At 30.8% G+C, this 26498-nt stretch overlaps 1 protein-coding gene across 1 annotated transcript in view; it reads right to left on the reverse strand.

Annotated features, from left to right (window-relative positions):
- Window positions 1–26498, reverse strand: part of LOC130442637 (zwei Ig domain protein zig-8) — a 341112-nt gene that overhangs the window by 18857 nt on the left and 295757 nt on the right. Inside the window, exon 3 of the mRNA XM_056776932.1 lies at window positions 8600–8810. Coding sequence (XP_056632910.1) covers window positions 8600–8810 — 211 coding nt within the window. The remainder of the gene's footprint in view (window positions 1–8599; window positions 8811–26498) is intronic.

Here is a 26498-nt window from a genome sequence, read left to right on the forward strand (position 1 = left end):
TTTTTGAAAGATAGATGAAAATATTTTGATAAAGACTTAAAGAAAAGTCGAAAGGTCAATTTTTATCTATCTATTAAGAATTATTGAAAAAGTAGGAATTGGTCTTTTCCTATCTTTAACCAGCTGTCAGAATTTTGATAGATTTTGTTATAGAATAAGGCAGTTTAAAATTCCAAAGAAAATAATTTAAACGAGTTTATTGAAAATAAGTTTTGTTTGATTTTAAAAATATTATATATGTAACCCATATGTTAAATTTAGAGTCTAGGTTGTAAATAGATAGTTAAGTGGATTGTAACATTTAATTGGATCATAGAATATAAATCAATTCAAAGACTAAAATAATTATTAAGTGAATATTTGTAATAAGGACAAATAGAAAGAAGATTGTAGATTCCTGAGTTCCTGATTTGTCTTGAGTGGTATTGTGCATTTTATTTATTGGTACCAATAAAGGGAACAATTCTACATGTGTGTTGAAATATACATAAATATTTGGAATTAGATTAAATAATTATCAACCTTATCAAATTTGAATGAAAAACTCTCGATTTTTTTGTTATATCCTTTATACGGTAAAGTTAAATGAAGCTCCTCATATTTTTTTCACAAGGTCAAGTTACGAGTTACAACTTAATCAAATATCACATTTATTCAAATTTAGCCAATTTTATTACAGTAAATATGAAACAAAATTATCAAACGAATATAGTAAATTTGTATTTACAACCAATATAAACGCCGGCACTCAAAGAGTCTCTCATGCTACTGAATGAATGAATGAATAGAGCTGGCCACAGTAATAATTAAGTTTCGATAATTAATGAAAATAAATATATATTAATATATAAAAAATCATTCAGGTCTTGGTCTTGTAAAAAAAAAGAACATCAACTTTAGGTTAACATGACCAAGACAACGTAGAATCTAAATATTAGTATTCCAATGAGCTTGATCTTTGGTACCCTTAAACCTCTACAGCTATAGTTATTATGGGATACTAAATCTCAACTAATTCACGTTCGAGGTCAGGCGTTTATCTATGTCTTTGAGGCGTCTTTAATACACAAACGCCTCCACTTTTATTTATAATGTTATGGTGGTAAAATCTCCAACCTTGAATGTCATATCAAGATAGAGAGTGGCGCAGAAAAGAAAAGGGAGATATTAGAACAGCTTTCCATATCATGTTGTATTCATCTACTACATGGTGATACATTCGCGAGCTATAGAAAATAGTCCCAAGTCTACCAGAACATTAGTCTAAGAAAATCGAGCAGTAAATGCGAAGAAGGACGATCTAGCAGATATATCGAGCAGTGCATAAAAATATTCATGAGCGACACCTTCAGGGAAAAGATTTTATGAAATAACCTCATGGGAAAATAACGAGCTACATCAAAGAAGATTACGCCATGGATCTACATCCAATAAAATAATTCACCATATTTACGCGTTTCATCTCGAATTCATGTTATGTCTAGGATTATCTCAGAAACTTCTATATAATCTAATAATTTCATCAATATAGACACTCAATCGAAACATGTGTTAATTTTTTTATTATGTATAACTTTCTCTATAGATTAATACAACTAGACCGAATCATACAAAATACGGTTAGTTAAATAAACTTGTGCATAATTAACTGGTCAGACGCTGGATCCCTCTGGATAAGCCCGGAATACTGTAAAACATTCGAAACGTGCCGATATGCCAGCATATGCCATTTCTCCGGGTTGCTGAATATCCCTTAGATATCTCATTGTGGTCAGACGACAGATATCTACTGAAAGGGTGCTGTTTCCTAGAGATTTCGGATACAAAATCACGATTGAATTGAAGCACGGAACCGATTTCATAAATCATTTTTCAGATTCGTTTCTAACAAAAAAAAAAAAAGAATATAATGATGATTGATAATATCAGTATATCAGACCGGAAGCATTACAGAAAATTATTTGACAGTAGATTAACTTTTACATATTAAGATTCATAGTCTTCTCCGAAGAATTTATTTTTTTTAGAAATAGCTAGTTGCTTTGTGAAGTCTAATGTTATACGATGTTGAGACCTTGCTTACGTTAATAGCGGTTTCCATTCTCTTTAGACCACCGCCTTTTAGTTAATCACTAATTATCCTGATTATTAGAAATAATTTTATTTTCCATGACCAAGTTATTTCAGTATTACGAGTTTCAGTAAATCTTTTTATGAATAAATCTCAGTTTCTTTCGTTCTTTCAACTTTTATTCTGTTTTCAGGTACAGTAGATATTTTTACAGGCTCCTGAAAATATGGCGGATATATTCCAGAATATTTCTAATGCAGATACTCCTTACGTTTACTTGTTTCAATTAGAGTATTAAACACTTGTTTTTGTGAGATTGTCTCTACGTAAATACTTTGTCCTATAATTGTCTTCACCACAATCTCGATGTTGAATTTTCAAGTTTAAGGTGACGACCACCTACGTTACAGTGAATTAATGAGTTCGTCTCTTTCGCATGCTGTATGTGGTAGGTTTGTTGGTCCCAAAAGGTTTGGAGTTGGTCCTTTGGACCGAAACCCGCTTCGTTACGAACTCTTGACGACTGTAGAAAGGGCGAGTGTGGAATACGCAATTGACGGCCTTGCAGAGGCGGACAAGGTTGATATAATTTCAAGAAAGGGATTTGGAGGCATCGCTTAATATATACAAAAGTAAATAAATGCATCTAAATGTTCTTGATTTTAGGTCTCTTCTGTTTCAAAATTAGTTTTTTTTTGATAGTTTTTAAAAGAAAGATAAATGTTGACGTTTCGAATTTTCTTTAAGTCTTTATCAAAATATGATATGGACACTGAAAATTTGCTTATTTATATTGATCTATGGATCACCTTCATCATGAATATCAAAATACGGATAAAAGCAACTTAGAACTATGTTCCATTAAGAAAAATTAATTTTTCTTTGGTTTCTACATCTCAAATATATTAAATTTATTAGAATTTACAAAATAGAGCTATAAATTGTAATTAAATTATTTAGATCTTTTTTATCATTTATAGCTTTTTCGTTCTTATGAAAGTGAACCATTTCTAAAAATTCTCTTTTTCGTGCATTAGATTCCGTTTCAAGAATTTTTAAATCTTGATAATTGAATTTTTGTTTTTTTGATATTTCATGTTTCGTTAATGCAGTTCTATTTCTTTTATCGTATTGATGACCTATTAGTCTATTTTCTAAATACTGAGATATTTGCCCTATGTAGACAGCGTCACAATTAGTACAAGGCAGTTGATATGTAATATCAGATTTATTGAAATAATTCGATAATTGTTGGGAAAGTCCTTGTACATATGGTAAGGAAAAATGTTTTATGTTTCGTTTCAGTTTTGTTTTTAAATTGATTGTAGTATCTGTTTATCCTTTTCTTGAATATGTTATTTATAATTTTTTCCGAATAATTATTTTCTTTCAATGCAGTTTTTGCTTTTTGAATAGCTAAGCATCTAAATTCAGGATCTGATAGTTGGATAGATCTATCAGCCCAACTTATTATCACTGATCACTTTTTTGTGACATAGGATGACATGAATTGAAGTTTAAATATCATGAGGACCAAGTTTTTTGTCGTATACCATTCTGTTCTTATATTATTGTTAATTTCATATGATGTGACATCAAGAAAATTGATTCTATTATTTTGCTCAACATCGATTGTGAATTGAAGTTTTATATGATAATAATTGAATTTTTTACTTATGTTTTCAATTTGATTCTTTGGTACAGCAGTGATGCAATCATCTACATATCGGAAAAAGAATGGAATATTCATATCAAGTTTGCTTAGAACCGTTTCCTCAAGATTTTTCATTACCAATTATGCTATAACACTTGAAATGGAAGCTCCCATAATACAACCATCAATTTGTTTCTATATTTAATTTTCATATTTGAAATATGTTGTGATTGTGAGTCCTATAGATTTTATGAATTCATTTTGAGGTATATTCTTTAATTTTCTCCCATTTTTTCATTAATATATCTCTCACAATGGTAATAGGAATACTTGTATATAAAGAAACCACATCTAACGAAATAAATACATATTCATTAGGAATGTTGATACTATTAATTTTTTCTTTGAAATCCCATGTGTTTTTGATATAGTATTTGTTTTGATATAAAATTTTTTTCAAAATATTTTTAAAATAATTGGATGATGGGGTGAGAGAAGTTTGAATTTGAATTTCAATTTTTTTGCGTCTGATGGCGAAATAAAAAGTTGTTCTTCCCAAGATCTGATTAGATCATTATTTTTTTTGATAAGAACTCGTAGGGTCTTGTTTAATTTTTTTGTAAGCTGTCTTATCGTTTAATACTTTCATCATTTCATTATCATAATCTTCTGATTCCATGATAACAGTTTTATTAGATTTATCTGCTTTCAAAATTTTGAGATTTCAATTTTTATTTATGAATTCTTTCGTTTTATCGTTATATTTTGAGGTTTGATATTGTTTTGTTGTCTTTTGTTTTTCAATTTATTTTTGAAATTAGTGATAATATCACAGTTTCATATCTTATTTTATTTTGAATTTCGTTATTTAGATGATTGGTGTTGCTTTCAATATTACTTATGATATTTGTCACAGGTAATTCTTTGTCACTAGAAATATTTTGTGCAAAATTGGGACCTAAAGATAAAACTTCTTTTTCTTCATCTGGTATGAGAGTATCAGTTAAATTCTCGATCCATTTTGATTTTATTTCATTTGTATTTTCAAGAATTGGTTGTTTAAATATTAGCTTATCACTTTTCTTAATATTTTTTTCTTTGCATTTATTGTAAAGTGATTCTTGATATTTTTCCTCAAATTTTTGGAAAATATTAATAGGAATTAGTTCATTTATTTTAACTGTTATGTTTTTTAAATCATTTTCTAACTTTTTTATTAGAGTAGTTGTTTAGGTAATAGATAGTTGTACGTGATTTTGATTATTGACTATTTATAAATTTTAAAATTTTGAATTTGGAAATGTAGGTATCAACTTATCTTTTTGGCATCTGAGTAGAAAAATTCTTCGGATTTTCAGTTTTCCAATTCTGTGGAGGATATATTCGAATTTTTCAGATTCTGTTTGGCGTCAGTTCTATATGTATGTTCAACATTACGGTAGGTAGGCATTATTTCATCCATGCCGGTACGAATTTCTTCAATTTCTTATTTCTTAGACTTAGATAATATGATGACTAACAAAAAACAAGGCATATGATGGATGCTTGGAAATTCAATGAAGATAGGGTCAATAATTGAGTGATCTACTGCTATTTTGTAAAGAAGAACTAGATTTTGAATAGAAACGTTAACGGCGAGCTCAAATTGGAACTCGTTGAAGCGACTTGAGGTATTTAAAATATAGTCTTATTAAAGTAAAGATTGGAATAGACTTACATAGTAATTTTTTGTTCCTAATCAAATAAAGTAAAGTTGATGGAATCTGGTGGAAAAAACATACTAACTGACAAAACTGACGCAATCGTTTCAATAGAATCAGGATCGGTTCTGAGTTTAAAAATAATAACTAATATGATAGCTAGCATCTGTTGGACGTTACAAAGAAAATCAGCTTAATTTCTGGAATGTAGACAATGCTTTATAATGCGTGTAGCTGTTTGAATCGGTGAACATTTGTTACGAATTTATTTTTCCTCCTACAAATTTTCTTCATTTCACTTTTACTATATATATATATATATATATATATATATATATATATATATATATATATATATATATATATATATATATATTTCCAGGAGTGTGCAACGTTAGAAACAGTCAAGTTATATATTGCATTTATTTTATTGTTTCAAAACATAATCTATAATGTATTGGATCCAATTTATAACATGATCACTAATTTTCCTAGACTCAATCTATTATTTCCCAATAAATGCGTATGTCCACTTCGTTCCGTTATCATGATCCTTTCTCAAACTATACTTAAAACAAACAATTTGTTGTTTGGATAAGTAGTTCGATATCGGGCTTATAAATGGATTGATTCAAGTATGTATAGAATCACGTTTCTATCCTTAATGGATATAATTAACCACCTCTAGAACAAAGGTAGTTAAGGGGATTACATTAATTTGGAATTTCCTGGGGCAAAAGATTTTGTGGATTGAACACGAAGCTTGTGGTGAAAATTTTCTCGATCTTTTATTCTATATTGAAAATAATAGTGTATACTTATAATCATTGGAATGGTGAATATCAAATGTTATGTATTGATCAAAAGCGCACAACCATTTGAAAAAATTTATTGTCGACAAATTTGCAAATATAAATAATATTTATTTAATATACCACAATTTCCAAATAATATATGCTATTGCCAAATAGTTTCAAAATCAAGAATTTGAAGGAAACTCGCTGAAGAATTGATTGATTGGTTATTGGAAATTTCAAAGAATGTTAATAAATTAATACCGATTTTTCTATGACTGCAAACAAATCATGAAAATGCAGAGATCAGGTTATATATATATGAATATGTATAGATGCATAGGAATCTTCTAGTATCCCTAATAATTCATACCCTCATCGGAACCCTATAATCAGATTAGCTTAAGTTGATAACGAAGTTCAACCAAATTGGTGCCGTTATAGTTTGACATGACTCATCAAGACCTGCCGTTGCCTTATGGCAACAGATTCCGTAACTTGTGAATTAAATTGACGAGCTAAATTGAATATGGCATTGTCCGTGGCTTATTGAAAGCATTCGTTCAGTTTGCATATCGTTAATAATCAAAGAAAGATGTTAATTAAGATTAGTGTAGTTGCCGTTACAAAATGGAATTTAATGTTGTATAAGTAGCAAGAGAATATTGATATTCAGTTCTCAATTAGTTCAGTAATCCCTCAAATTATATAATTTAGAATCCTAATTGCTTTGCAAAAAATATTGATAATTGTTATAAGGCAACAATAGATATCGCGTCGGGTGTGAAATTTTATATGATTTGGTACGCTGTAACATAAATTTTCCAATTCACCGCGCAGATATAAGTTTTTAAAAATATAATAGTTTTACTTCGTCTTCATATTTCTTCTTGCAACGCGTCAATAGGTTGCTTACGTCACCAGCGCCGATCGGATTACGCCCGACAAGCTACAGCAATATCCGCACCACGTTGTTTTGTTTTATCATCCTATCGCGTCGTATAAGTGTATTTTTTGTTGGAATGTCGAAGCCTGGATCGACAAAGTTTGATTATAAATATTGTATTGTACCGATTTGTAGCAACTCTGATTGATTGCACCAAATAAATTATTTTTAAGTATCCCTAAGGGAGAAAAATTTATGAAATAATGGTGTGAAGCAATGGAAAAGGACAGTAAAAGGAATACTGTCTTACTAATTACAAGTAATCGGTTTTTTTTGTAAAGATCATTTAGAGGTAAAGTTCATTCTTCAAATAGCATATTCTCAAAACTTACGATATAGGGTAGTTTGACGTATTATTGTAACAGTAATGTAGTAGTTTCAACGTGTTACTTGTGATTTGATTTTTTTGTTTTTTTTTTGCATTGGCGTTGCATCCAAATGATATCTTTCCTGAATATAGTTGAAGAGAGAAAAGGGCACCACCGAACTAATAAGTTTTAAAATTCACCATTAATATGGAACAAATCAGACCCTTGATTTTCATGACAAAATCGTCAAAATGTGGTACGGACATAAATTAATGAAATATAGGGATATTATAATATTTAGAAGAGAATTAAGAGGTTATGTGCAAATAAAATCTTGTTTTTGCCCCATGTATATGTCATTATATCGATCTGTCTGTTCATCTGGCTCACCCCGCGGAATTTATCGTTCATAATATTGTTATTTGCGGCAAAATAAGTTGCATGGGCAATCAATTAACTTGGGGCAAGTTATCTGAAGCATCACAAAAAACCTCTGCTTCCTTTTTGTCAACAAATGACGTCTGTCGTCTAAGAAGCACTAGCCAGTAGCATTTTGTCAAACAGGTAGGCCACTCTCCTGCACAATCGGCGCTGATGACGTAGTACCTATTTGGAACGGATCGCGGGCGGTATAAAATATATCCAGTCTTATGATGTTTGTTAACACTAATCCTATCGACTTGAAATAATCACCATTATTCTTGTGAAATTAAGTTGTACTCATTTCTGTTAAAAAAATAACAGAGATTAAGCTGAAGATGAAATTTCTGCTTAACTTCTAAAAGGTGACATCACTGACGAGGATTCTGCTGAAGAAGACAGTGTGGGAGGGTGTTTTATAAGCATATTACAACAGCTTGTCAGAAAATATTTATATGCTATATTTCTTTGTAGATTATTATTAATTTATATTTATCATTATATTCAGTTTCAATTGTCAATAAGTGAAATAATTGGAAATTGGGAAGCTCCGTGATAGAAAGGTGCTAGAACAAGGAAGTAGAAAAACCAAATCGAATAGAAAGTGAATCGGTATAATTTTTAGGGAAAATGGACCTTAATATGAGGCCTATTCAAGGTGATTGCTAATGTAAAATATAATCCAGTAACCTAATGATCTACTTACCTACAATAGTTAGGAAAACAAATTGTCCAATTGGTGGCGTCGTACTAATCTGACATTCATAAATACCAGAATCTTTCTTCTGTGGATAGCGTATTCTGAGCGTCCATTCTTCCGTATGAGGAGTGTGGACAGCTTCAAACCGCTGATCGGACGTATATGTATATCTTCCTACAGTTAAAAGATGGATATCTCTATGACGAACCCAAGAAACCTGTAACAATAAAAATTCATTTTATATCAATCTATCTACAATCTACAAAATCCAGTCAATAGAATTGTTCATAGAAAGTGTTACCTTAAAAGACGGTCTCAAGTTTACAGAGAACAGCTTTCAGAGACAAAAAATTACTATCATATGGAAAATGGGAATATAGGAGAGAAAATTTTATGATTTTATACCTCAGAGCACGGAATGTGTGATCAAAGTAATAAAAACTAGGATCCTGTGTGTTCCCAAATTAGCTGAACATCCAAAATTCGTACAGAATGAAAACATTCTACATAAACATTCCGGCAAGTGGATGGTAAGTCTAAAGCAGATAGGTTTGTTAAATTTTGATAACAGGAGAGGATATCGACAATAGTTACAGTACTACTAATGAAATTGTGTTTTTGAAACAGGAATAAGATGCCCCTTTCGGAATATATGGTGGACAGAAGTGGTTGAACAGTACCAGGAGCAATTTATCTAAGAATCGATTCAGATAGAACAGCAAGCATCTGTTCTGCTGGCGCCCTTCCTTGACGTCAAAATCTGTAGAACCAAACAGTAAATTGTTTCAAATAAATTAACATAGAAAATATTTGGTTTGGTAACAAAAGAGGTTATACGAGGAAAAAAGATGGGAAGATAGTTACGAATGAACTTCCGAGTGAACCACGACCAAACTATATATTCTGAAACGACCTGAGGAAACCAAACATATCATCGAAATATAAGATGTTTTTAATGTTAAAACTTTTACAGTTAATAAAACTAGAAAGCGAATATTATTTATCAAAATAAGATTTAAATGTCTTCTAAATGCGTAGGATATTCAATATTATCGTTACAATTTTTTAGTTTTATTATTTTATTCTGCAGGTTGATCAATAATTGAACCAAGATCTTCATTCTCTTATGTAACATATCAATATCTAATTATTTATTTTAATGCTTCAATGGGACACAGGAATCTATCTGCTAATTTTAAACGAGAAGTTCCATGTTTATACAGTTCAAGACCTTCCGCTAAGTGCTCCTACATAAGCAGAAAACAGTTGAGATCATCTAGATAATCAACCTCGTAGCCTTGCATACTTCAAGCAATCGATTCTTAACTTAATATATTGACAATGAATATTCAATTTACTGATTTATTTATATTCATTATATAATAGACTATGATTTTCAGGTCAATCTGTAGAAGAAAATAATTAAATATAAATAAAATAAAGATAATACAAGACAATCAAATTATCGTCTTCCAAATTTCAGACTTAAATCATTGTTCCACATTTTGACCTTTTGAAGTACTCAAATATATGATTCAAAATTATTTATACATACAAGTGACGTTAACAAGAACGAGGTATAAAAACGAGTTCTTCGATTTCTTAATTGTATCATTCATTCATGCAAGTACTTGTTAAATATATTAAAATGAACTTCCCCATAGATTTGAATTTGATATTTGATGGTCAACTAAGCTGTGGCTGATACGTTTCGATTAAACTGAAGTCCTTACCTCTATAAAACAAACTAATTCTTTGTAGCGATCTCAATATTAATTATTCCAATGTGTGCTGGTCAAGAATTTCTCCAGTCAATTTTTGATTCTTTTGGTATGGTCATGCATATAACGGCACCAACTAGAATAACTAAGACCAGTTCTAGAACTATAGACTATGTCGTATCATCGTATGATTCAGAATCCACCGACTGTACTGTCTTTATTTCAGGTCTCACCGATCATGAAGCAGTGATGAGGAAATTTTTGGGTGAAACCCAATACTAGAAATGCTTCTCTCAAATTATTCCCTATCTTTCCGTATAAAAGTTTTCAAAACTTCAAGTACCGTTGGCAAACAACTGACTGGAACGTGCATTCTGGTAATGTGGACTTCGAATTTTCTAGATTCATGAAAACATTAAATATTCTGGTATCCAATTCTTCTCCCATCCGGCGTATTTAAAATAAGCAAAATAAACCCTGGTCTACTAAAGGTTTACATATATTTGCAAAGAACATGCAATCTATATCTTACCTAAGGATATTGTCTTCTTTAACAATTTCGTGATACTAGAGAGAAAAACTCAGTTCAAGACAATAAAAGCAGCCAATAATATTTATTATAATAGGAGACACGTAATATTTCATTGTGAATGATATAAAATAAGGCTTCTTCATCGAGCATAATCTCTACTCCACCTAATAACATCAATAATTACTGTGAATGTAGCCAAAAATTTATCAAATTCTATAACTCCTTCTCTTGATCCGCTTTCATATCTCCCAGATACTAATGTTAACTTACACAGTTTCTTCTTTATACCGGTAGTTATAGCAGAGCTTTGAAGTAAAATTAAGGACATCAAAAATAAATAGTCATCTGGAACTGATGGACTTACATTAAAAAGGTTTAATCAACGTTTCATTTTAAAATGGCACTTGTCCCAATTGCCTTAAGACGGCTATATTTATACCTCTGCATGAAGAATGAGATAAATATCGAGCATCTAATTATCGCCGAATCACACTCCTTTCCACGTTTTCTAAGATCATAGAAAGATTGGTCAAAAAGAGGCTTCTATCATTTCTGTTTCAAAATAAAATAATTACTACCCATCAATTTGGGTTTTTAAGTAACAAATGCATAAATATTCTCTCTCTTAAGTAATGTCTACTCTAGCCTAAACATCCATCACACTGCAACAATTTTTGTGATTTTTCTAAGGCTTTCGATTGTGTTAATCATAATATTTTGATTAACAGATTGCAGTACCGCGGTTTCAGAACAACACCTCTCGCATAATTCAAGTCATACCTTGCCAACAGAAGTCAGCTTGTGACTTGCGACATCGCCTATCTAGATATCTGTGGTATAATATGTCTATGTGCAGACGATACTAGTTTCTCTTGGAGCAGCCCTGATCTCACGGCACTTCATAGGACTATATCTATTGACCTAATCACCCTTAAATCATGGTGTAATCTTCTCTGTGTCAGTGTTTCTAAAACAAAAGTTTTATCGTATAAAAATAAATTGCAGCCTTTTCTATTAAATAAGATTTCCATTGACGTCGTTGAATCTGTAAAATTCTTATGGCTTGCTTCTATTGTTTTGCGCTGAGATCAGTTTCCAAAGAACTGAGCTTATCCACCTCCTTAACAGTCTACTATACCCTTATTTAGCCGTATTTCCGATATGCCCTTCCTTTCTGGGTACGTGTGGTGCGTCTCAATTTGAGCGAATCTTCAAACTACAAAAGAATGCTGTTAGATATTTACTCGGACTAAACAGCAACGCTCACTGCAGGGAATTCTTCTAAATATTAAAAAATTCTGACTCTCCGTTCCTTATTTATCGTTTGCCAAATTCGTAAGCACGTTTCTACCTCACTACGTATAAAGAAATTAGACATATCTGCCAAATTATTTTGAATTTACATTATTCTTACCAAATATTGATGTAGCAACTTTAGTTTGGTGTTTTAGCAGAGCCAGCGAATTAGCAGAAAATACTCTTCTTAAAACTTATATTAAAGTTAACAGCTTCTGCTCTCTGCCTCCGTTAATTCCAAGACATAAACTTTTCAGCGGAGCGTCATTAACAAAAATTCAACGTGTTCGACGTTATTTTCGGACGTAGCAAATCAAAATATGTTTCATAATTATACTGAGTATAAGACTTCAGAGATAAAACTACGCAAACTACTAAAACATTTGATACAAAGTATTCATATATGAATTATTAATATTTAATCATTTTGTCGATTTGGCAGTTAATCAACCATAGTGAATAATTTTAGGTCTCCATTTTGCTGGTTCTTCGTGGAAAATCATCCAAATGAATAACTCCTGCTTGAATAAAGATTTTCAGTACATTGGTTATTTGGTAAAGGTCGTGGTTATGATTAATAAATGTGCACCAGACCGTACTGACGGGATAAATTTGTTAGAACTTTATCTCATTATAAACGAAAATCTGATTATTTTCACAACACATTTATTTTTGCTCAACATCAGAATATAAATATTTTCAAAGCTTTATTATATTATCCAATAACACAATCCAATAAGAAATTTTTTTTGGAAAATATTTTCACTGCATTGCTTCGGGTCATTAAGCGTCAGCATTTCGGGATCGCTCATAGTTTTGGAGTAAAATATTGTTATATGATACATGTTTCACTTATCAGTTTGAATTGATTAATTTTTCTTCGAAGCTTACCATATAGTCTTTTTTTATAAAGATTAGCTTGATTAACTTCTTTGTAGGACGATCAACAGTACTCCCTATCTTGCTGGTGTTTCAGATGCTCTGATAGCAGTTTAATGTACTACTGAAAACGTTCAACTTGCTTCTTTTTGGTAAGTGATTGTTATAGAATTTTCATTCACTAATTATTCCAAATTACACACTTCTACAGCTACAATTAATAATATATAATATATTCTATAATATATTCTTGAACTGTTTTCCATGTCCAACATCGTAAAAACTAGGTAAAAACTATGGAAACTTCAATTTGATATAAGACACACATGTTTCACTATCCAATTAGCGATAACTTCATTCTTCTTACAAGGTTTCAAATACTCTTTCAATTGTCAGTTTTTTCTGTATCGTGTTATAATGCCTTAGAAAATTTGTATATTTATGGAATGGATCTGCAATACTTAAAAACAAAAACAAATTCATTAGTTTTGGAATTCGACATAGTTATTGTTATTGTTTCAAAATATACCTATAATTCACAAGGTCTTGCACATCAAAAAGGTGAGGCGTTATCAAGTGAAAAATATGAGAAATAATGAATTATGATTAGAGCTCATTTATCATATAAATAGAAGCAACTTATTCTAATAAAAACTTCTCATTTCTCATATTCACATTAAAATTGCCTTGAATACATAGTACATATAACAAAATTAGGTGTGGAAATGTAATGATTTCTAAGGAAAATGTTTTCAAATATCAAAATGGTTGCTCTTGTTTGCAATTCGAATTTAATGATGGAATAAAAGCTGTTGCTTTCTACTTTTTACGTAAACTTTTCTCAGATGGGATATCAGGAATGTCCGAGTCCATTCTACATTTCAGCTGACTTGTTCTGAAACAGATACGACTACATCCTCATTTTCTTTTATTATCCACATGGTTGGGCAAAGGCACAAAAATATTGATTGAAAGAAACAAAATAGATAAACTAAAGAATAATCATCCGAATGAATAGAAACGTAATCTTGTTAAAGTATTTAGGCGGATAATACAGCACGAAAACATTTTTGTGAAAATACTTGGGAAAATTACTTTAAAAGACATTATCCGTATAAACTTAGTACTTACTATCATTGTCTAATTGAAAGCGGTGGAGATATTTTCATCATAAAGTCTGATTTAATAAAAACTCGCATATTTTGTTTTCTCATCTGCCCCTCAGCCAACAACTTGCAATCATACAAACTGCTTGATTTCGACCGATGATGTATTCTCACGCGCCACTCTACTTATGTACGCCACCTGACATTAAATGATTTGATGAAAATGACCTTACGTCAATTTTATTTGAAAAACAAAACCCTAGTATTGACAAAATTTATCCATTAAAAAAATATTATCAGAAACTTGGTAGAGCGAAGTTGCGAGAGAGATTTGATACGAGATTGATTTCTTGATAGATAGAAAGGGAATGTTTTTCCAAACAACACAATATTCGCTAAAAACTTAACGATACAAAAAAGTATCAAAAATATTAGCAAGATTAGTTTATAAGTTATAAGAGGCTCATATACTTTGGTTTATAGTGAACTACTAACTGGTTTTCCCAGAAGGATACAAAAAACGGTAAATGTTACATAAGAAATGTATGGGGCAAATATTATATACTTGCTTATACCTAAATGTTCAACAACTGTGATGTGTCGTGGCATGGAACATTTTAAGTCTTCATTCGAAAATACATCATTTCTTAACTAAATGAAGTACAACTATTGTTTGTACGTGTCATATATGACTAGAAAAAAGTAAATCGAGCATGTCATCAAGGATACCGTCTATGTTGAAGATTCACGAAAACTATTATGTCAATAATTTTTCTACTCCCGAGTTTACCGCTGAGTAAACTTTCAGTACCATTTTTCGGAAGCAACTACTTTGTTTACCTTAGACTAAAATTATTTTCCAATTTTTGTGAGTTTCTAGCATTATTTGTTATATTTTTTGTATATTGAAAACAGTTTTCCATAATTTTGACATTAAAAAAGACCCCAAACCTGTTTTGATACGAGTTGAATCTACTTGCTTAGTATTTATTTGGTTGGGTCATTGTGTATTTGCTTTGGAAGATTCAAGCAGATTAATACAATATTTTAAAAATAAATCATAAGATTTGTTTCATTTCTCGTAACTACTTTACTCAAAAATACTTTTTTCAAGTTTTCATCAAAAATTCATAATAGAACTTACTCCTTATGTAACAGGAATATGCGAGTAAGAAGTTTAGGGTTATTTCCCTCATGAAAATATAATAATAATAACAATCGTTATTTCTATTTTCAAGATATATGTTATCATAAAGAAACTTCACAATAAATTGAAAATAACACTAAAAATATAATTACGGTCCAAAGTACGCGAGAAGTTATCGTAAAAGGTCTCTTGTGAATTTAATTCCATACCTACTATTTATGGCATAATAAAAATGTCTCGACCAGTCAAAAATGAAAGCTTCTTTCTATATCGCAAGGGAAGCATCAGCAACAACAAAGTGGATCATTGAGCTCCGGTCAATTTGATAAATAAGGGACCAAGGATAAAACAATACCGAAGCATAAAATGAATAACTGAAATAAGGAACGTTCTATGATCCTTTATCCTTTCCCGTATATCTATTCAACGATTTGACGATGTAGGCAATACTGCAGCTGACAGTCTCCCATAAAATATTATACGAGGGTCGATAAATATAAAAATATAACGATACCAATATCTATATATTAAGTATCTTTTAAAAAAGTAGTGACGAATTCCAAATTCTATACGAACGTTTTAATATTGTATGTGTGTACATGTGTTAATTGGAAACTAATAATTGATTTATTGGTATGATTGAAAAGTCTAAATCGATTTTTTGTTTGTGATGCAGTTACAATAATTTTTCAGTCGTTTCTGTAACTAAAAGTTTTTTTAGATATCGAAAATAGCTTTCTTAAGCTTAAGCTGTAAATTGTAAAGGAGTGAAGTAATTCAAAGTAATGAGATAACTAGTTGGTAGTATGACGATTGTTGTTTTGGTTTATGTTGGATGCGTAGTTGAAATCAAAATTTGTTTCCATTACTATACCTAGATAGAAGCAAATAATCAATTCGTTACAACAGACAACAGATAGGTAATTTTTTGATGATTATAAATTATGTTGATATGAATTTGAAATATCGTTTCTAATTAAAATAACTAATGAATAGCTCGTTATTCGATAGATTTATGGAATAATAAATATGTACAATGGAACAATTAATTAAAAATTACGTTTAACAAAATGCTACGAGTAGAATAAAAAAAAAGGTGTTTGTTAGTGTTTCTTCCATTCAATATTTTAAAATTTATTGGTTTGTTACGAATTTTTTGTAACGCCTCTCGAATAAATTTCTACTCCGGGTGAACCGGATTTTCAATTGGTTATAGTTTTTCCAATATCAAGTGCAGAAGACAGTTATGCTAGGAATAATCAATAAGAATCATAAATACGCACGGCACTCAAACCAAATTAAGAAATGAAAAATAATGTTTACTTCCTGTATAAACTTCGGTAAACATCTAACAAACCGTCAGTCTACGTGAACTCTGCACTGTTCACCAATGAAAACATCGAATCGTAAGCATAAATGCATTTCTATTAGCCGAAGCTGTCGAAAGAGATATGTACACAATTTATTTGAAATATTCCTGCTAGACAGTCTGCGATAAGCAGTGACGTTGTTAGGTGAGATTTATTTCATTCATAAATTTCCTTAAATAAATAGAAATATGCGATCTTTAGACCATGGGCGAATGAAGATAATGAAATTGCACAGTGTAGTAAGAATAAAGACAGGTATGAATTTAATAATAAAGATTCAGGTATACAAACACAGCAAGTTATTTTAAATATATTCAAATGTGTAAAAAAGAAAATATTTAGCAATATTAACGAGGTATAATAATGATTTTTTCTAAGTTACAAGTTGGACCACAATTAAGTGCATCTGTCTAAGTAACTGCGTACAATGCTGTCGAATTTATAATGATTGATGATCGAACAAAATTGTCGGCAAGAGTTTTTATAATCTGCAATTGATATTGGAAGAACTATACCACCGTCAATTTTATATTTTAGAGATATAAAAAAATTTTTCCTAATTAAGTTACACAAAATGTAATATGAGTTGGAAAATTTATTGCAAAACTTGAATATATAATATAGTGTGTAATTTGGAGAGCAGATCAGGATGAATGTAGAACGTTAAGAAACAAGGAACTAAGACTTAGTTATATGCATAAAATCTTATAGGGTGGAATAGTTTGGTCACGCAGAGAAGGTGGTAGTAAAATGCCATAATAAAAAAACTGGAAAATTTGGGACTATTATAAGGTAGGCCCCAAACTCGAGAATTGAGACTTGATTGAGAATATTATGAGATCATAATGTCATTGCTAAATACAAAAACATTGGAAATACGAAAGAAACGGGTATTAAATACTTTGGTTTCCAAAATAAGAACTTGGCAATTATAAATTATAAATTCAACTTTCGAATATGAGTTTATAAAAACTTTATTAATACAAATAAAACACCGTTTACAATTTTATAAGCGACTGAACTGAATTAATTTCATGATAGAATTAACTAAAATTCATTGAAGGTGTTTATTACAATCCTGTTTTTATATTAAAATAAATGTTGAGACATGTTTACAAAATATGATGTTTTTGCATATTAATAGTGTAGAACCAAATTTTTTTTAAAACATAATGTGAAAAAAATGCGTACAAATTCTTATAATACGCAATAACAAAATGTCCATCCTTAAGGGTATAATGCGAATTTAGTAATAGATAGAGAGAGAAATGTTTTATTGTCAAAAATGTTACAATTTGTAGACAAAAGCTTGTGAAACCTAAAAAACCAGAAATGAAAATAACTAAATAAATATATGAATATTGATATTACAATTAATAGAAATAGAAATATCCACAAAATTTGAACATTTGTTGTGATATCACGATATATTTGCTATATATCTTCAAATTAGTATAGTGGAGAAAGAATATCAGAAGTGTAACTATTAAATTCAATTGTGAATAATGTAAGTCGAATGAGAAACTCAGAAAACGTTGCCCCTTTCAAACTCTTTCTCAGTTACCACAGTCCAAATATAGTACAAAAAAATTGTGTCATTAATTCTGAATACGATTTTTATATTTCCTATATATTTCAGGTAAACATATTTGATTGGCAGAATAACTTCTTCCAACTTATAAAAACATCCATTAAGTCTATTTTGTCAAGAACATTTCCATTAATTAATAAATAATTTTGTTTGAAATTATTCCTTGTTTGTTAGAATCATTCTTTCGACTGATTGGATGGGAGACCGTTTCCAGTTTCAGTAGAAACCTGAATCGATAAAAAAGCTTTTTAGTCTCATTTGCTCGAATTTCCAACGACAATAGAACTTTACCATCCATTCGGCAAATGAGACCTCATTGGGATATGTAACGTGACCTCGTAGGCAAACAACACAAAATTTTCTTCATGTTCCCTCGATTCTAGTGTATCTACAAATAAACACAAATAAGATTATTGAGTTTTTTGTTTTGTTTTTTCATTCAAGGGTGTAGTTCGATTCTATTCTTTCCGTTCCGATCAGAAAACGCATAACATGAAGTCTATTTCTATATCCTTTATACTAAACTATGTATTTCCAATATATTTGGCGTTCATTGTTTTTGTTTATGATATATAAAGTATTCTCAAAAAGAAAAGGTAACAAGTATAATTTTGCAGCTACTTATCTTTAATCTTGAGTAAGGAAAACTTAAATCCAATTTTCGTCAAATTTGGAATTTTTTTAAAACTCTATCAAGCCATAATGTCGTAAGTTTTCGAAAATCAATCATTAAAATATAACAATGTGATGAGAACTACAGTCCTTTTATTGTATCACAAAATCGTAGCTCCAATCACTACCCAACCTGACAAACACACATAGCTTCTATTTTAAGAATCTCTGGACTTCAAACTACATCATCCATGATAACACTAATTATAAAACATGAAGAGTACTAAGGGATGAGATGATAGCAGGGACACGAGGGAATATAATGACATCTTACCTTCAGTCATTGGCAGTTCAGTATGTTTGAATAGCTAAAGTAGCTAAAACTGAAATGGCAAAAATGAACTAGATTTCCCATTCAGTTTTTACATGCAATGTAATTTAATAGCTTATCATAAGGAAGAAAGCCCATTCATCGTACAATAGAAGGACTTCTTGATTTTTTATCTCTTACAAAAACTACCTAACATCCTACAATAGTAATTTACAACTAATGAAAATCTCTTTTTAATATCAACAACTGTGTGGGAGTAGAAAGTATTCTATACTATTCTATAGAAACAGTTTGTCAATGACAATAAAGGCTTATATATTATATAAGTCCCAATGTTGAATTTCAGTTTCAAGCTACAAATCAAATATTCTTGAGAAAATCATATTTTTCATAGGTAATTGTACAATGTGAATGAAACTATTGAAATAGATCATTTTCCATATTTTTATTCCATTGTGTTTCGGAATCTGCAAAGAAAGTGATTTGTAAAGGTTTTGTTACCTGTACAATTTGTGATTAAAATGATTGAAGCAACAACCCTTTTAGAAAATTGGTCACGTGTAGTAGTGAAGAAACAATGAGTAGATAACATGTAGCAAAACAGTACTACGTTTGTTAGTCAACGTATAAGAGTGTTCATTTCATCGCATTCATAAAAAAGCCTAATTCAAAACGATATTTCACGATTACGTTGACTATAAAGTAGTGATGATAATAACGAAGAAGTATGTGACTATATCTTAAAAATATTTGAGTTATCACTATTAAAACCAGAAAGAATCTGTATAATATCCATCACAAATTGCATCAAATCTTCAAAAGTTAATAAAAAATCTTTTTATAAAAAAATTGTTCATTTTACAAATATAGAGTGTTCCAGGTCCCAAAAATTTGAGAGTGAGTAGTCATACGACCTTTTGTTTGTTTGTGAGTTATAAGCTTTAAAGTTGCGAAAGCAGAACTTATATTTAATAGTTAACAATCCATAACTTTTACAGGGACAATCTATACAAATTAAAGATAGCAAAAATCAATTTTTCAATAGATATTGAAACAAAAAAGTTCTCCTTGTTTAACTCCATGAAATTTATGGTTTAGAAGATTTTTATATAGTTGTATATGATAAGGAAAGCGTTCGCCATAAAAAGATAAAAATTATCATAAATTATCTATTACTACAACTTCTCTGCACTCTTCCGGAGTCTACGGAGAATATTTCTTTGAATTTGGAAGAACAATCCAAGATTCTGTCTTATAGCGTCACAATGGGGAAGTTTATTTTATCGATAATTTCATTCCCTTGTGTCTACAGGTGTTATATACACCAACCTTTTTGAATATCCCCAAAAGAAGGAGGTATCAAAACACCATCAATCAAACATTTCTTGTAAAACTAATGAAGAAATAAATAAACATTTGTAATATATACTATCGAATATCGTATTAGCATTAGGAAAAACTTAAAAGATATAAATAATTATGATTTGGTTACGGTCAAAAAAGCTACTACGTCATATTCAGTGGAAAATAAAAAAAGGCTCAATTTTCTGTAGTCATTTTGCTGTCAATCTTTTCAAAACTTGTCACCAATAAATATCACATCGAATTAAAATTTTAATATGGTAGCATTCACCTTTAGTGTTAATGCCGACATGCATTTCGTTTGGCTTCTGGTAACTAGTCAGATTCTATACTGACCACTTTCCGGTCACAATTATACCCGACTGTAGAACTTTTGTTAGGGTTGATTGCAGCTCACGGGAAACAGGTTTGTCTATATAAATTAAGTGAAACGATAACTATTCATAGGAATCTCCGGGAGCAACTTCTCCACCAATGACCCCTGCCTTCAGATAATAGTGTAGGGTCATTTATTCCTTCAAACACACCACATGATCATACATAATCATTCATCGAAAATTCATTAATTTATTTTGATATGAATTGAACGCCCACGGTATAATACATCAATAATTTTAATGAAGTTCAGCGTTGCAACTCATTGCCATTTGCAGTTACAATTTTAATATTCACATTATCTATAATTGAACTCGACTGGAAGGAGTTTTGAGTCTTTTTATTTACGTTCAGGCATGTGGGGAATTTAAATTTAAGTGACTTTTGAGTCTGGACCTTAGCCAGCCCGTTCTTGATATGAAAGCTGTGAATATTAAAGCTTTCTAAATTCTTAGCGAACTTTGAGATTCTCACTGGAAAATTTTAGAGAAAACATAGTGACAATCATAAGTATATTTTTCTGACATGAGAAAGGAATATTTATATCAAACTTTTTTCAGCATTGAATATCATAGTAAAATACATGTATTTACTCTTTGGGAATAATTTCAAATATTCCAAATTTTGGGGAATATTGATGTGATTATTGAGATCGGATCCACCTAACTACAAATATATTTTAAAAGTTTGTAAAACAAATCTCTTTCCCACGACATTTCCCAACCATTGGATAAAGATGGCAAAGAACGTTAAAACATAAAATGAACGTACTCTTATCTCTACAGATATTTTAGAATCCTACATCACAGCAAACACTTTAGAAATGAATTGAAGGGAACCTACTCTGGTCTCAAGAAAAAGAAACTTAATTCAGTGGTGCCACAGGACAGTGTTCTGGCACATATACCTACTATATTTCTTCTACAAGTTGACATCTTAGGAAATGACACTTTAGCAACCTTGGTAGATGATGCTGTCATTCTAATAGTACGAAATGGATATGAAGGAGCTGCAGAATAACATTATATATCAATTAATAAACTAGACAGAAATAGAACAAATTCAAATATAAACAGTTTATTGGTTGAACGGATCGAACTCCATTCTGTTTGTACACAACAAGCTTATGCTTTATAAATTGATACTTACTCAATGCACCATCTGGTCGTACGATTGTATGGTATTTAAAGTGGATTTGTGCTAGTTAGAGTAGTCTACAAATAATCCAAATTTTAAAAAACAAAGTAGTGAGCAACATTGTGGAGAACCTCGGTACATTAGAAACAGCAGAATCTGTATATGGATACTTTTGACGAAACTATAGTCAGAAATTAGGAATTTATCATCATATGAATATTGAGGTAATACGGCTCCTTGGCATTGCAGGAAAAGTGAGAAGATTCTAGAGGATTAAACTTTCCGAGCTGGTGAGGTGAGTTGTTGTAGTTAATTCAAAAAAGGTATTAGAAATGTAAGGATGTTAGTGAGGAAGATCTTTAACTGAGTATCAATTGAAGTTAACTGTGAGTTATTTATGGTAATGGTAACACAATGCCACGCTTGATTATACGTTTAAAAACTTTGATCAGGCTCTGTACAGATATAACTCTAATGAGAGGTTAGATGTGTAAGGAGAAAAGTTTTTTCATTGCAAAAAGAAGGAAATAATTTGCCAACTTATTAAAGTTTAATTATGTGGAAGTTTTGTATAAAAATGGGAAACGAAGCTCTCTTTGAACAGACGTGCCATGAAAACTTTGAAGTTATAATTGTTATCAAAATAAATATCAGGGTATGGTTTTTGAAGAGTATCAACAACAAGAATCTTAGTCTTAGACGATCAACTTTCCTGGAAGATATGAATTCTTTCGTGTCTTTTTGTTCAGAAACCAACGTTCCTATAAATATATTTTTATCTTAACGTTATTACGAAAATAGTAAAATAACTCGGAAACATCTAAAAAATATTTGAGTAGTGGCTGCATTTTCCTATCAGAAAGTCGGTTAAATCGATAATAGATTACCATAGTATACAGGTATCCTCAAATTGAAACTAAAATATTCATCCACTTAATCGGCGAAAGAAATTTCCATATTCCTCTTTATTTACTAGTTCAATCAATGAATTATTCATCGTATGACGCTTAGTTATTCATTTTGCCTGTCGGAATTACACGCCTGATAATTGGCCACTACAGGATACCAAAACACTACGACCCCTTTAATAAACATGAACTAGACGGTGATATTTTACCCTAGCTAGAAACACGCTACGAAAACTTTTTAGATTCAACAAAGCGGATGTGTCGAAGGAGAATCACTAGGCTAGTTTTTGAATACATCAAGAATATTCACAAATAAGAAAGTAATAGTTCACATTAACGTGATTTTATATTCATTTAATGGAAAGGAGGACAATTTCAGAGCGTGATATCTTACGGGAGATTTCATTTGTTTTAAGTACCTACAATCTTTTTCTGTAACCGTGTTGAATGTTAGTAAAGTTAATGATGGAGAATCACCTATGAATATTAATAGCACAGAAATGACAATTACTTCTATTTTGTCAGATTCAGTCTTCTCAATTGGACTAATTTGAATTACGCTTTTACTATTGATTTATATAAATTTAATTTGTTTAGAATTGTTACGATAGAATTTTTGCGTTAAGGAAGCTTATGAAATGGATTCATTAAATCTATAGGTTCAAAAAGTAATTTAACGGAAGTATATTTCTAATTACTACTGCATCAGTCTGTAAATTATATTATGATTCATCTACTATCAATATGAGACGATAATATACAAAAATAGTTCATGATCATGATACTTTTATAATGGATAATCTTCAAATTCAACCTAAATTTCTTGTAAGTAACACTGCTGTCTCTATCTTCGGTATTACCAGACTCACCTCATTTTAAACTGATCAAAACAGATATAACATATCTAAAAAAAATGCCATTGTTTAGTTCAAGTTTGTACTATTACATTCAGGTATGGAAGAACTGAGGAAATAGACTAACTCTATCCAAATAGAAAAAGTATACCTTCATGGCATAAAATGTGAAATTGAATATAAACGTGTTATGTGCGTAGTGTACGTAGCATAGGAAATGAGCAATCAGAAAAAATTAAGCAGTCGGTGAATCTTCAACCAACATCAAAAGTCTGAGTCATAACATTTTAAAACGTATAAATCTCATCACACGAAGTGGGTAACCAATATGTGAAGCCCTATGTGGAAAATATAATTGGTTATCCAAAAGACACTGGCTTATATGATGATATATTATGAATTTTTGTATTCTATGTCTTTTATCGGTAAAAAAAGTTTATAATATATTAAAACTACGCAGTAGAATTGAGTATTTTATAAGGTTATTTTGATATTTCATTGTAATATGTTCCTTTGCACAGGCTCAAAAAATTACTTTTCTATGAGATACTTTTTAAATTACGGTACGTTATTCATTCTTTTACACGAATTTTTATAAGCACTCCTCCCACTCCTAGTGACGTTATCCATAATATGCGTAAAAACGCGCCCGCCGCTTCTTCTGGTATTGCAAAACATTGACCACGTTTCTGATTTTTACGGCGGGAGAACAAGAAAAATCATTTTGTATCAAATTAGCAGGACAACTTTTGTTTGGTGAAAATTCAAAGTTTTTAGCAGTAGAGTGAAAACTTGTATTGTCATTATAAAGAATGGCTTGGCTCTACTGGCTAATAACCGTTAACAATCCTACTTTGCTCTTTGTGCCAATTTGGATATTGTTCGATTATCCCATAAAAACACCTTCGGTTTCGATTGATTGAGCATTCTCCAGATTATACCATGGCCTTTTAATAATTCCCCGAAATTCTCCGGTGTTCCAAAAACGAACAACAAATGGCAAATGAATGTCTTGAACTAGCAAATAATACAAATAACTTAAATTTCTATTCTCTTCCCTAATCACATATACAGTGCTTTTCAGATAAAAGTATCCACCTTTAATAACTTTTGTAATACTGGTATTTAGAAAAAATCCAAAAACACGTCAATTTATGTTGGAAGGGGCAAGCATTATGGCTTATTTAAACTTACTGGAAAAGCCACCCCCTCACCCCTAGCAGCATCCCCTTTATTTTTTTAAATTACTTTTCATATTTTTTATGTAAAATTTGGATACTCCTCTTTGAGCTGATTTCAAAAATGTATAATACTTGTAGGTTAAAGTGGTTAGTTTATGAGATAAACAATTTTTCTTTTAAGAGCACAAATTTTACTTATTATTTACTTTCACCTTATTTGCCTGTACTAAAATGGGTTGTACAACAGTACAAACTCTTTAATCTTTTTAGCTGTGCTATTTATTATGAAGTTACAATAAGTGTTCAAAATGAGTACCATTCACTTCCATACAATGGTATAATCTATTTTGAAATGCCTCTCTGACATTGCTTAATACGGCTGGATTTAATTGTCGACATTCATTTTCTATCCTCTCTCGTAAATCATCCAGAGATTCTGGTTGGGTAGCATAAACTTTTGTTTTTAAATACCCCCATAAAAAGGAGTCTAGGGGTGTTAAATCCGGTGACCTAGGTGGCCACTCCATCATCTGCCCCCTTCTACCTATCCAACGAGCGGGGAATGTTTCGTTTAAAAAAAATTGTCGGACAGGCATAGCATAGTGTGGGGGAGCTCCGTCTTGTTGAAATACCAGTAAATCCTCGGAAAGGTTATCATCATTTTCTATTATTGTTGTAATACGTGGGTCAACCCCTTTCCTGTGAACTCAAGATATGATTCACCATTTAAATTTCCGTTGATGAAGAAAGGTCCGACAATGTAGTCACCTAGGATACCACACCAAACGTTTAACTTTTGGAGATGTTGTGTATGGAATTCACGCATAATATGTGGATCACATTCAGCCCAATATCTACAATTATGCCTACTTACTAAGCCATTTAATGACCATGAGCATTCATCAGAAAAGGAAATATTGTTTAACAATTGTGGATTGTTATTGATAATTTGCGTCATTGATTCGCAAAACTCTAGACGACGATCAAAATCATCTTCATTCAACTCGTGCACCAACTTAACTTTGTATGGGTGGTACTTGAATTTATGTAGAACTCGGAAAACTGTAGATGATGAAACACCGATCGCTCTACTTATTGTTGACAACGATTGGGGTTGTTGAGCCTCTAAGCTGACTTGCCCTAAAATTGCCACTTGGATTGCTTCGTTATTTACGAGTCCCTCTCGCTTATGCACTTTATTGCAAACAGACCTTGTTGTGGTAAATTTCTCCATCAGTTGAATTACATACTTATGAGTTGCATATCTTCCGTTATGTAATTCGTTAAATATTCTAGCAGCAGCTCTTGCACAATTATTATTTTGGTAGTATAAACCTACAATTTCAATTCTTTCTTGCAAAGAGTAAACCATTTCAGAGAAACAAAATAAATAATATATCAAATTACACTATCAATAGTGACTACAAATTCTAGTTGACAATGTCAAACTTTAATAAAAAGTAGAGTTTTTTGTTGTTTGGATTTTTTAAGTAGAATAAATAG

This window comes from Diorhabda sublineata, chromosome 4, assembly GCF_026230105.1.
Source record: "Diorhabda sublineata isolate icDioSubl1.1 chromosome 4, icDioSubl1.1, whole genome shotgun sequence".
Classification (NCBI taxonomy): Eukaryota; Metazoa; Arthropoda; class Insecta; order Coleoptera; family Chrysomelidae; genus Diorhabda; species Diorhabda sublineata.